Source organism: Eleutherodactylus coqui, chromosome 2 (assembly GCF_035609145.1).
Source record: "Eleutherodactylus coqui strain aEleCoq1 chromosome 2, aEleCoq1.hap1, whole genome shotgun sequence".
NCBI classification, from domain to species: domain Eukaryota; kingdom Metazoa; phylum Chordata; class Amphibia; order Anura; family Eleutherodactylidae; genus Eleutherodactylus; species Eleutherodactylus coqui.
Window position 1 is genome coordinate 224033652 of NC_089838.1, and position 13284 is coordinate 224046935.

Genomic DNA, 13284 nt, shown 5'->3' on the forward strand with positions numbered 1-13284 from the left:
CTGCAAATGCCTGGTTTTTTGTGCAAAATCTACAAAGGTGAATAGAGGCCCATTTCCAGCAACTATCACTCCAGTGTTCTAATGGTACAATGTGTTTGCTCATTGGCTCAGAAGGCTAATTGATGATTAGAAAACCCTTGTGCAATCATGTTCACACATCTGAAAACAGTCTAGCTCGTTACAGAAGCTACAAAACTGACCTTCCTGTGAGCAGATTGAGTTTCTGGAGCATCACATTTGTGGGGTCAATTAAACGCTCAAAATGGCCAGAAAAAGAGAACTTTCATCTGAAACTCGACAGTCTATTCTTGTTCTTAGAAATGAAGGCTATTCCATGCGAGAAATTGCTAAGAAATTGAAGATTTCCTACAACGGTGTGTACTACTCCCTTCAGAGGACAGCACAAACAGGCTCTAACCAGAGTAGAAAAAGAAGTGGGAGGCCGCGTTGCACAACTAAGCAAGAAGATAAGCACATTAGAGTCTCTAGTTTGAGAAACAGACGCCTCACAGGTACCCAACTGGCATCTTCATTAAATAGTACCCACAAAACACCAGTATCAACATCTACAGTGAAGAGGCGGCTGCGGGATTTTGGGCTTCAGGGCAGAGTGGCAAAGAAAAAGCCATATCTGAGACTGGCCAATAAAAGAAAAAAGATTAAGATGGGCAAAAGAACACAGACATTGGACAGAGGAAGACTGGAAAAAAGTGTTGTGGACGGATGAATCCAAGTTTGAGGTGTTTGGATCACAAAGAAGAACGTTTGTGAGACGCAGAACAAATGAAAAGATGCTGGAAGAATGCCTGACGCCATCTGTTAAGCATGGTGGAGGTAATGTGATGGTCTGGGGTTGCTTTGGTGCTGGTAAGGTGGGAGATTTGTACAGGGTAAAAGGGATTCTGAATAAGGAAGGCTATCACTCCATTTTGCAACGCCATGCCATACCCAGTGGACAGCGCTTGATTGGAACCAATTTCATCCTACAACAGGACAATGACCCTAAACACACCTCCAAATTGTGCAAGAACTATTTACAGCAGAAGCAGGCAGCTGGTATTCTATCGGTAATGGAGTGGCCAGCGCAGTCACCAGATCTGAACCCCATTGAGCTGTTGTGGGAGCAGCTTGACCGTATGGTACGCCAGAAGTGCCCATCCAACCAATCCAACTTGTGGGAGATGCTTCTAGAAGCGTGGGGTGCAATTTCACAAGCTTACCTCAACAAATTAACAGCTAGAATGTCAAAGGTGTGCAATGCTGTAATTGCTGCAAAAGGAAGATTCTTTGACGAAAGCAAAGTTTGATGTAAAAACAATGTTATTTCAAATACAAATCATTATTTCTAACCTTGTCAATGTCTTGACTCTATTTTCTATTCATTTCACAACGCATGGTGGTGAATAAGTGTGACTTTTCATGGAAAACACAAAATTGTTTGGGTGACCCCAAACTTTTGAACGGTAGTGTATATATATATATATATAAACAGATGAGGCTTGATCATTGGTATTCAAAATTCTGCAAAATGATTCCTCAGCCAAAGCCTCAGCTCCATCTGCTGAAGTGACAGCATATTATTGTAAATGACATGAATGACAAGATACTAGCTCAGTGAGTGACAACTAGGCAGACGGATTAATCTTCAGCAATAATAATAGTGACTTTTTCATATTTCCTTGACTACCTGTGTAACTTATCTTATGCAGTACTTTCCAACCAATTTTATCATTAGTACAGATTAGCTCATGTAAAAGAACCAAATAATCACTGCCTAATGGAAAACTGCATTCTTGCTAAATCCACCTTAAAGGTACAGTTTATAAGACTTGTATTAATCAATCTCATCATTTGAACCATGACTTCTATAGAGATTATTTCTGTAGAATTCTACTGGATCCAAGGACTGTATTATAATGGATCCAAGGACAGACCTTTCCTTAGAATTAGCATATACTTATTGTCAGTAAATTGATGCAATGTTTTAAGGTTGGATCAATTACTATTTCTTTGACATAAGGGTCCGTTTACACCAAATGATTCAGTGTTTGAACAAGTGAACAATGTCAAAGTTTGCTCATTCGCTCTGGCAGCCTGTTTATACAGGCAGATACATTGTTGGCTGGTTCAAATGAGAAATGGTTCTGGCATGCACATTCACTGTATAAGTGACTGAGAAGGACTGAATGATCAGTATTTAAAACATACAATTAGCCAATGAGCCAACGATGATTTTTATGCCTGCATAAAATGAACGATGAATGAAAAGAGAATGATTTATTGTTCATTCGATTGTTGGCTCCATTTATAATGAACGATTATCTTTCACTTTTGCTCGTATGAATGATAATCGCTCCATGTAAAAGGGCCTTGACCCTAATTTGAAAATAAGCGATAGTCTGATACTTAAAGGGGTATTGTGGAGACTGTGCAAAATTTTCAAAATTTCCCTAACTTTTTCACTTGTTCCCATTATTCCAAACACTGATCTAAATCCTCAAACTAAAATCCAGTAGCTTTTATTCCCACCACTGCTTTCTAGTAAGCTTCAGTTTTCTATATTACTATTTAAAATAAGGAATGTGCATTCATAACTGTACAAACTGTGTTGTCATTGGAGAATTTGAAGGCACTGAGCCTGCCTGACCAGTAATACAGGTTGTAATCATTGGATACCAATGGAGTAATAAGTGGGGTAAAGGAATATCATTGCAGCTTTGTAAAACAAGATATAACATTAAATTGCAAAATTACATGTTATCATCTTATGAAGCATATAACTTTCACTATGAATTGCCTGAATACCCCTTTAAGGGCAGTTGAGGATCTAGTTGTTAATAAAAGACATAATAATGCTTGAAATTGCCATAATTTTTCCTCTAAACCCTTTTACCTTGAATATATATATACAAAATTACCAGTCAGGTTAGTACAAACAACTTTAAGTCAATCTAAAGTTCATGTACTGTGTGTGAATAGCATTGGGAATTGAGTTTATGACCCAAGTCAAGAAAGTCTCACTCTCCAACAGTGTCTGTGCAATGGCCCGGCGATTTGGCTGTGTGCCAGGAAGTTGGATCTTTATGTCTTCATAAAACTCTTGAACTGAAACCAACTTTTCTTTCAACGCAAGAGACCTCTCTTACCCCTTTTGTCAATTTAGTTGTACGCTTTTAACTTATTTATGTTCTACTACATGTTGCTTACACTGGAATTTGCAAACCTGATACCTTTTCCCACCCAATGTTAATCTTACTTCAAGCCATTCCAGGAATTCTGCTATCTCTAGACCAATATATCGAGCGTTCTGTACTGCAACTGCATAATGTGCATGGGCAGAGGAGAGCCAGTCCACGATGATGACATTTATTTGCCTTTTGCTGGATTTGAATGTGGATGCCATCTTTGGAATCCAAGCTTCCAGATTTCCATCAATCTAAAACAAACCACATAGCAAAAGTGTTATGAATGATAATGATCTTTATTATGCAAATCTTCTTCATTACAATATATATTGCAAATGTACAGTACATAATATCTAAAGCAACTTCCACATTTTATACTAAGGACTGAATGAATTTTTTCCTTTTTGTGTTGCCGCATTCAGAAAGCCATGTTTTATAATTTTTTCATTTATGTAGCTGCATGGATCTTGTTTTCTGCTGGGTGAGTTTACTTTTTCAGCATTTTGGGTTCCTATTTGACTATCTTTTATGAACTCTGGGGGGAACAACAACCATTCTGTCACTGTTGCAATTTTTTTAAAGGTGTTCACCATGTGGTATAAATGAAACGTTTACTATTTTACAAGGCTTTTACGATTGTGGTGATATACACTCATTGTCAAAAAAATCAAGCAACTAGAAAGAGTTGTTGGAATCCAATGAAAATTTCTATGTGTGATTGCTGTAACATTGATATAAGTGAGTGGTTACAATATCAGAGCAAAAAGATAATTTATCCCAGAAAACTAAACATTTAGGGTGCGTTCACACAAGCGTGTTTTTGTGCGTACATACGCACGCACAAAAACGCGCTTCTATTTGCAACAATGCATTCCGAATGAATGACGGGCAAGAGCTGCCTGTGATTGGCTGAGCACCTCAAATCCCCTCAAATCAATCTTAAATCCCTGCCTGCTGATAGATCAGCACCACAGTACAGGGGACAGCAGGAGAAGACACGACTGAGCCCCGTCAGCTGAAGGGAGGTGAGTATCTATTTTTTTGTTTTTTAAACCACTTTTACTTGATTTTCAGGGAAGGACTTATATTTAAAGCCCTTCCCTGAAATCAATTGCCGGCAGCAGAATCCTCTACCGCAGCTGACATGTGTGACAGCTGCGGTAGAGAATTGAAGAATTCCTCTGCTGCATGTGGCACAGATGTGGCAGATGTAGCAGAGGTAGAGAGGGAAATGGGCATTGTACTCAGGAAAAACATAGTTATTCCCTGACACAATTATTCTTAGTAGACCTCATACGTCCTACAAATCGCTAAAAGACAGGCTAGTCTCTTATATGATCGCGGCAGCTAAAGCATTAATCCCCCTTTTGGGGAAAAACAAACATTTTATCTATAGATATGTGGAAGGATAAGTTAAATAAAATTTATGTATTTGAAGAATTGCTCGGTGGGTCTAATTTATCAAACATATCATTTCTTAAAATATGGACACCCTGGAAAAAATACTCATAATACACCCCATGTGATACCTACGATAGCCAACAAAATGAACTCCACATACTTTATGATGCTTTATTCTTACTTTAAGGTTGGCGCTATCTCCTTAAAAATGCGCTATATTCAGGAGTTTAAACAAAAAACAAAAAAAAACTTTTTCTTTCTGGGACCCCCTCCCCGCCCCCTCAACCCCATTTCCCCCACCTCTCCTTTTTCTCCACCCCCTCCCCCTACTATTCTTTGGCTAGTTTATATTAGTTTCTCTCTTGTTTCCCCTTTTTTTCCCTGCAAGGTATGCTGTGAATCTGCAGCCTTCCTGGTTTTGCGAAGCCCACTCTTAGGTTGGGAGGAGCGAGTGGGTGTCAGAAAGTTAGTCTGGTAGGTGAATTAGAGTGGCTTGTGAGGTCACAGAGACGAGAGAAAATGGTATTCCCAGTTCTTGCAAAGATTCCTTATTTTGCTTTTCTGTAACTATGATAATCACTTAGGCCTTAGTCAGACAGGCGTTTTTAGCCGCGATTTGCGCATGCGCATGCGTCCGGCGATTTTTTAAAACCATTGCTTTGCAATGGTATCGGACACATGAGCGCTTTTTATGCGCTCGTCCGATAAATTATAGAACAAAAAATCGCAGATCGCACCTATCTGCGATCTGCGATTCCTGTTCTCTTCTGTATATGCGCTCAACGGGGCCGGCGGCAGCAGCGCCGACCCCATTGAGAACATATAGAAGACAAATCATTCTTCTCTGCCACAGCTGTAACAGCTGTGGCAGAGAAGAACGATGTTTGCCCATTGAATTCAATGGAGCGGCAATACAGCCGCTCCATTGAAAGCAATGGGCTGCCGGCGTGCGCGGGGTGAATTGTCGGGAAGGGGTTAAATATATAAGCCCTTCCCGGCAATTTATCCTAAAATGTGTTAAAATAAAAAAAAATTGTATACTCACCTTTCCGCTGCAGACGGAGTCCAGCCGTGGCCGCTATCAGTTCTCCTGAACTGCATCTTGGCACTATTCAGCCGGCGGGGCCTTAAAATCCCCGCCTGCTGAATGATCTGCCTCTGATTGGTCACAGCCCTGACCAATCAGAGGCTGAAAACACTCACACACCCATTCATGAATGGGTGAGTGACTGCTGCCTCTCAGCGCTGAGCCAATCAGGGGCAGGTCTGACTCACATCCATTCATGAATTCATGAATGGGTGTGAGTGAGGCATGCCTCTGATTGGCTCAGCGCTGAGCCAATCAGGGGGCAGGTCTGACTCACACCCCCTTCACACCCACTGCAGGACGGCCGCGCGGAGCTCCGGCTGCCGGCAGAAGGTGAGTATACAATTTTTTTTTATTTTTACACATTTTAGGATGAATTGCAGGGAAGGGCTTATATATTTAAGCCCTTACCGACAATTCATCCCGGGCTCGCCCGCAGCGCATTGCTTTCAATGGAGACGGCTGTATTGCCGTCTCCATTGAATGCAATGCGCTGGACAGCTCCGGCCCGTTTCTGATGAAACGCGGCTAGGAGCAGATTTTCGGACGATTTGCGGGCGACTTGCGCGCACCGGTCACGCGATTTGCGGATGCGCATCCGTCATGCGATCCGCAAATCGCGCGAAAAAACGCCCGTCTGACTAAGGCCTTATGAACACAATAAGATTGTGTCTAAACTTAGTATTGTAACCAAAGCAGTAATTACTATAAATCAGAATGTTGTGAAATCTGGTAAAGCTAAGTTGATAACGGTATTTTGTTATTTTGGATTCAATTAAATTTATTGATTTTACATATTAAACCAATATGATGCATTACAATAAACATTGGTCTATCTTAACCTGTGACGTTGCTTCACTTCCTCTTGCACAATGAAAATAATTAGAATAATTAGATCATCTTCATCTGCATCATATATCAATGTTAAATAAAACTTGACTCAAATGTTATACACACTATAACTAACTAACAGGGGGGGTATAGAGAACGGGTAAGGTTAGGAGAGAGGGGGTAGGGAGAGGTGGGTTTTAGGGGGTAGTTCACCTCCTTGCCTTTTTGTATTGGTGTTCTCACTCTTCGAGTTGACCTGTTTCCAGCCAGGTTTTGAACGTGTCTGAGGCTCTCATCGATATCCACGGGCTCCATAGGTTATGCATCCCGGTTCGTTCCTTTTCGCTTTCTGCTCCTTCCTCCTCATACCTCATTAACATATTAAGTTTCTCTGACCACATTATTCGTGTGGGTGGAGATCCTGACTTCCATAAATCAGGTATCGACATCCTCACTGCTAGAATAACCAGCCGCAACAGGTCAGCCTTCACTCTAGCCATAGAACCGGGCAGAATCAGGAGCAGGGCCATCTCCGCTGTTATGGACACCCTAGACCTGGTCATGTCGTTGTATAGTAATTCCGCGTTACTCCATAGGGTCCTGACTGGGGGGCAATCCCACCAAATGTGGGTCATTGTCCCAGGACCGTTCTGGCACCTCCAACATATCGGCGGTATTCTATTGTCAATTTGGTGTAGTCTTGACGGTGTCCGATACCAACGTGATAGGATCTTAAAATTCTGCTCCTGTAATCTACCGTATCTGGTGCTTTTGTGGCACATGAGGAAGGCCCTCTGCCATTCTGATGCAGTGCAGTTGACCCCTAACTCCTTCTCCCACTGACCCGTGTAGTTTGGGAGGGAGTCCCCTGTCTCACCGTTCAGCAACAACTTGTATATTACCAAAATGCCGTGCTCCGTAGGCCCCGGCGACATGCACATCTCCTCAAATGGCGTCAGCTGTCTTTTGATACACTCCCCGGGCGTCAGGGACTCCACAAAGCCCCTTACTTGGAGGTAGCTCAACCAAGCTCCTGAGGGGGGACTGGAGTTACCATAAAACTCTCTCAGGGGTTTCATCGGGTTTACTACGTTAACGACTCTAGGAATTGGAGAATCTGGGATGGACAGGATTGTATTCTTATCTCTCGCTGGTGGGAACTGTGGATTGGCCACCAGTGGAGTAAGTGGGCCTGGTATTGATATCAATCTTGCTCTTGTGGCCCATATCCCCCATTTCTTGAGGACCTTTAAAAGGTAAGGTGAGAGGCTTTCCACCTCTTCAAGATACTGTCTAGGTATCCAGGGAGCCCCCTGGGCTATCCTAGAGTCGGCTGCATGTTCCATTTCCACCCATAATTTAGTTGCTTTCGCTTGTAGTAGCGAGAGGATGTAGTTTGCCATACAGGCCTTATAATAAAGTGAAAAGTCCGGGAGCCCCAGCCCCCCTTCTTCTTTGAGCCTTGTTAGTAGCCTGTGGCTAAGTCTAGATTTACGGTTCATCCATACAAATTTAATGATTAATGACCGGATACTCGAAAGGTATTGCCGGTTCAGGGCTACCGGGAGGGTCTGGCACAGATACAGAAACCTTGGGAGGGAGTCCATCTTGACTGCATTTATCCGCCCTGTCCTGTCCACGATATGTAAAGCGGGCTCCATTTGCTCAATTCCGCCCTCAGGCCCTCCAGGTATGGGAGGAAGTTTAGTTCATATATCTGTGTAGGGTCAGCTGGGATCAGTACCCCCAGATACTTAATGGCCGAAGGCTTCCACTTAAAGGGGAAAGAATCCGAGAGGGCCTCCACCTCCGTCTGGGCCAATGTTACATTTAGGATCTCCGATTTCTGTAGGTTAACTTTAAAATTACTTACTCTCCCATATCTCTCGAATTCCTTCATTATCACTGGCAGTCCTACTCTTGGGTTCGACAGGAACAGGAGGAGGTCGTCCGCAAAAAGTGCTAACTTATGCTCAGAGGGGCCCTCCATCTGTCCTCTGACTGACCCGTTTTGTCTGATGGCATTGGCCAGGGATTCCATGGACAGGATGTACAACAGGGGTGACAGGGGACACCCCTGTCGAGTTCCATTGTTGATCGAGATGGAATCTGAAAGGGTCCCATTCACCCGAACTCTGGCTGATGGTCCCTTGTATAAGGCCATAATCCATTCCCTCATTCTCTGGCCAAGGCCTATCTGACGGAGGGTCCCCTCCAAGAACCTCCACCTGACCCTGTCGAACGCCTTTTCTGCGTCTATTGTCAGCAAGCACAGTGGTTTATTTGCTGCTCTCGCCCTGGATATTAGTGAGATCATTTTAATGGTATTGTCCCTGGCTTCCCTCCCAGGGACAAATCCCACCTGCTCTCTATGTATCAAGTCAGGGATGTGCTTGCTGAGTCTATTTGCTATGAGTTTGGCTAACATCTTGACATCTAAGTTTATCAGGGATATAGGTCTATAGTTTGCACAGGAGGTGGTGTCCTTCCCCGGCTTCGGGATTACTACTATATGCGCCTGGAGGGCCTGAGGTGGAATAGGGCTCCCTTGAGAAACCTCGTTAAACATCTGCGTTAGCATGGGGGACAATTCTTTTCCAAAGATTCTGTAGAATCTGGCCGAAAACCCATCCGGGCCTGGCGCTTTGCCTATCTTTAGATTTTCGACTATCTCCTCTACCTCTTCACATGTGAAGTCCTCCTCCAAGGCTGCTGTATCCTCTAACTTTAGCGGGCCCGGGCCGTGTTTTTCTAGGTACGTCCTTTCCTCCTCCCCTTCTCTATCTCCTGCCCGTGGGGGTTGTTCTATGTTATAAAGTCTTTCGTAGTATAGGCGGAATTCTTCCAGGATGTCCCTAGTGGAGATCGCTGGTGTCCTCCCTGCTCTCTGTATTTTGGGTACGAATGTCATCGGTGTTCTGGGGTGTAACGTTCGAGCTAACTTTCTTCCACATTTATCCCCTGCCTCGTACGCTTCCCTACGGAACTTGTCTCTCAGAGCCAGCGTCCTCTGGTCTAATATTGACAGGATCTTCTGGCGTAGTGTCGATAATTCTGCCCGGATTACGTCGTTTGGTTTTTTTTTGTTGGCTGTCTCTTTCTCCTGTAGGGCCGTTAGCAGGGCTCCCAACTCCCTTGTTCGCTCTTTTTTTAGCCTTGCCCCTTGGGAGATCATGGTTCCTCTCAGGACACATTTCAATGCTTCCCATTTGACTGGGGCCCGTGTGCTATCGTTTTGGTGGTCTTGTACAAAATTGCCTATGGCTGTTTTAATCTCTTGGACACATTGGGGGTCTTTTAGTATGTTGTCATTGAGTTTCCACGTTCTAACCCGTAGGTCTTTTTGAAATCCGTTGAAGTCAGCGTACACCGGAGCGTGATCGGACCAGATAAATGGACCGAATTCGCATACAGGCCTGTAGTCTAGGAGAGCGTGTGAGACCCATACATAATCAAGCCTGCCGTAACTATTATGGGGGATTGAGTGGAATGTATAGTCCCTGACGCCCGGGTGTAGCAAGCGCCATATGTCCACTAGGTGCATGTCTCCTAGTTCTCTCATTAGGGTTCTTGTTGCTGCCCGTGAGACAGAGGACCTACCTGACGATGTATCTTGTTCCGGATCCACAGCCAGATTAAAGTCGCCTCCCAAAGCAATGGTAGAGCCGTCCGCGAACCTCGCCAGCTCCCTCAGGGTGGTCACGCCAAAAGATATCTGTCCCTGGTTCGGGAAGTATAAATTTGCAAAAGTTATCATCTTTCCAAAAATTTCTGTTTTAACAAATAGGTATCTACCTACTGGGTCCTGTAGAACGCCAAGGGGTTGCATCTGTAACGAGTTATGGAATGCAATAGATACTCCTCCCGCCTTCCGGTTCGGGTTCGGGCTACGAAACCAGGTAGGGAATGCCTTTGTGGAGCAGGAAGGAATCTCGTCTGTTTTAAAGTGGGTCTCCTGTAGGAGAAGCACCTTCCTACCTTTTTTTTGCATGTGGTATAAAATCTGACCCCTCTTGGAGGGGATATTCAACCCCTTGGCGTTATACGAGGCAATCGTCAGGTCAGCCATGGACTACACTGGTTAGGTCACTTGTCACATTCTTCAGGCGAGGTTTACGGTGGACGGGGTTGGGGATAGTGGGGGGAGGATAGAGCATGGGGCAGGGGGGAAGGGGGGGGCAAAAAACATAAAACATCTACAGGCCTCTCGCAAGGCCTCACTATTCAACACTAATCACTATTAGTCGCTATTAACTAGCTTCAAGCGCAGCTTAAGAGCTGCCTACTCTAGGTGAGGGAGAGGAGACCACCAATGGAGGCCTGCCCCTGCCCTCGCCCTCGCTTGGTGAAGAGAAGAGAAGAAACGTAGAAATATGACAGATATAGAAATTAAATTAAGTAGCTAATGGCACTGATCTCGCCCGCCGCCGGGTCTATTGCCGCATCACATAAAGGGAGAAATGAAAGAGAAGAACAGGTATGCAAGAAGGTGGATAGTATCATATCTTCGTTATCCGTTAGTCTGGACACATGGAGGGGCCTAATTAGGCTGGTCTGGTCAGTTCGTTACACCAGACTTCCTGTGTATAAGTCCTCAGGACTTCTGTGCCTCCTCTTTCAGCCTTTGTCTTGATTTCTTAGAGGTTCATTCCCGGGTTCTCTTCGCGGTTTCCCCGCTTTCTGCCACTCCATTCTGGGTGGGGGGACCGGCATCTCACCAATTTTGGGCCAGTCCGGTATTGCAATATGTGGCAGCTCTAGGGTCCCAAGAAATTTGGGTAAGTCTCCCAGGTGTCTAAATACAGCCGATCTCCCTCCTTTTCTCGCGTGAAGCTGTAGGGGGAACCCCCATCTATATGGAATGTCTCTTTCTCTCAAAGCATTTAGGAGGGGCTTCAGGGCCCTGCGTAGCTGTAGTGTGCGCTTAGATAGGTCTGGGTACGCACTAACCGAGTAGCCCTTGAACTGCAGAGTGTCCAGCATGCGTGTTCGCTGTAGGATTTGCTCCTTTTCTCTATAAAAATGCACTCTGCAGAGAACGTCCCTGGGTCTGGCGGGATCTGCCGGTTTCGGGCCCAGGGCTCGGTGGACTCTGTCCAGTTCTAAGGCGGAATCGGCCGGTCTCTGCAGCAAGTGATTGAAAAACTCAGTGATCCAGTCCTCCAGTTGGTCGTTGTTTATCTCTTCAGACAGGCCTCTAACCCTAAGGTTGTTGCGCCTATGACGATTTTCCATGTCGTCGATGTGATTGGTCAATTCTTCAATCTGGTGCGCTTGTGCTTCCAAAATATGCGCGTGTTCTACTATAGTGGTTTGGAACTCTTCTTGTACGTCTTCAACTTCCGCCACTCTCTGCCCCACTTCTCTGATGTCTTTCTGTAGGATTGCTATGTCTTGCTTGTGGGCTGCATCCAGTTTCTGTAGAAGTTCATTCATCTCCCCTTTCGTGGGAATTGCTTTCAGGTGGGCTCTCCAGTCCCATTCCTCATCATTTGTTTGTGGGGCCTGGGGTCCTTTGTGGCTAGCGTGTTGGGCTTCGGGGCTGCTTGGGGCTTGTATGGTTGAAGATCTTTTGCTGCGCTGTGCAGGGGGGCTTTCAGGTATTTTGTTTTTATTTACTCTTTTCCCCTCTGTTTCCCCGGGTTTGGTGTGGATCACCGCTCCCTTCCCTCCTTGTGTGGGTCTCTGCGGGAGGGGGGCAGCGCCAGGGTCTAGTTCTTGGCGGCTTCCTGGCTCCCCCTTATCTCTCCCCCTCTCTTCAGTGCCCCTTTCCCTTTGTATTGTTTGGGGCCCTTGTTCTTTTGGGCTTCCCTGTTGTGGTTCTCTAGGGGGTACTTGTGGGGATGTAGGCTGCCCTGCAGGGCTCATTTCCTGGGGAGAGCTGGCTGTCAGCATGCCTAGAGGGTTTATCCCTGCTGTGTTTTTCTCCTGTGTGCTGGGAGCGCCGGCTCCCCCTCCCCCCTCCGCAGCCGGACCCTCCGCTCCTCTGTCTTCTGCCCGGGGCCATACCTCCTCCTCACTGCTGTCTCCTGCTGCCCCCTCCGATCGGGCTCCCGCCTCTGCTAGTTGCGATGGTCCGGCCCGAGGCTCCTCTTCCTCCTGTGCCCATGGCTGCGCTGCTTCTCCTCCGGCGGTTACCCGCGCCGGCCGGCGCGGCGCCATCTTTTTTTTGCCGCTCAGTAGCGGAGCTCCTGGGGAGCGGAGAAACCGCTCCATACTCGGGGCCGGGGGCTTCAGCGGCTGCCTGGGGGCTTCCGGTGTCCTCTTCTTCCCCATGGAAGCTGTTTCTCTCGGCGGCGGCGGCGAAACAGCTTGCTGAAGCGAAGGCTCGGGCCGGTATTTTGTTATTTTAACTGAAAACGCAAGATTTTGTATATGTTGTTATATGAATATGAAAATGCAAGATTATGTCTTTAGCAGCATTGTTAAACACAAATCTTTTGAATAAAAAAGTGATTTAATTGAAAAAAAGCTTATTTTTAAAACTTAGAACAGTTTAAAAAAATAAAATAAACTAACATTATTTTGTAAAACTTTTATTCCCACTAGGGGACTTCATAGTGCAATCTGTTGATCACTTCTATAATCATTTGTATTTGCAAGCATTATTGTCTGTTGGTAATGTGCTGACAGGTTATCTTGTTAGGCTGTGCCTTTTGCATATAGCCATGGCAGGCCTGTACATCTTTGTGAAGCCCCCATCTGTCATAATAACTTGTTGGCTCTTCAAGATTGCTATGGACTATGGCATTCAAGAGGTTAAATGACTGGGATCTGAGT

General features: G+C 45.3%; 1 protein-coding gene across 1 annotated transcript in view; it reads right to left on the reverse strand.

The window, feature by feature from the left end:
* The window catches only part of LIPC (lipase C, hepatic type), a 234169-nt gene that overhangs the window by 30413 nt on the left and 190472 nt on the right, over window positions 1-13284 (reverse strand). The window contains exon 5 of the mRNA XM_066589963.1: window positions 3257-3436. Within this exon, the coding sequence (XP_066446060.1) occupies window positions 3257-3436 (180 nt within the window). The remainder of the gene's footprint in view (window positions 1-3256; window positions 3437-13284) is intronic.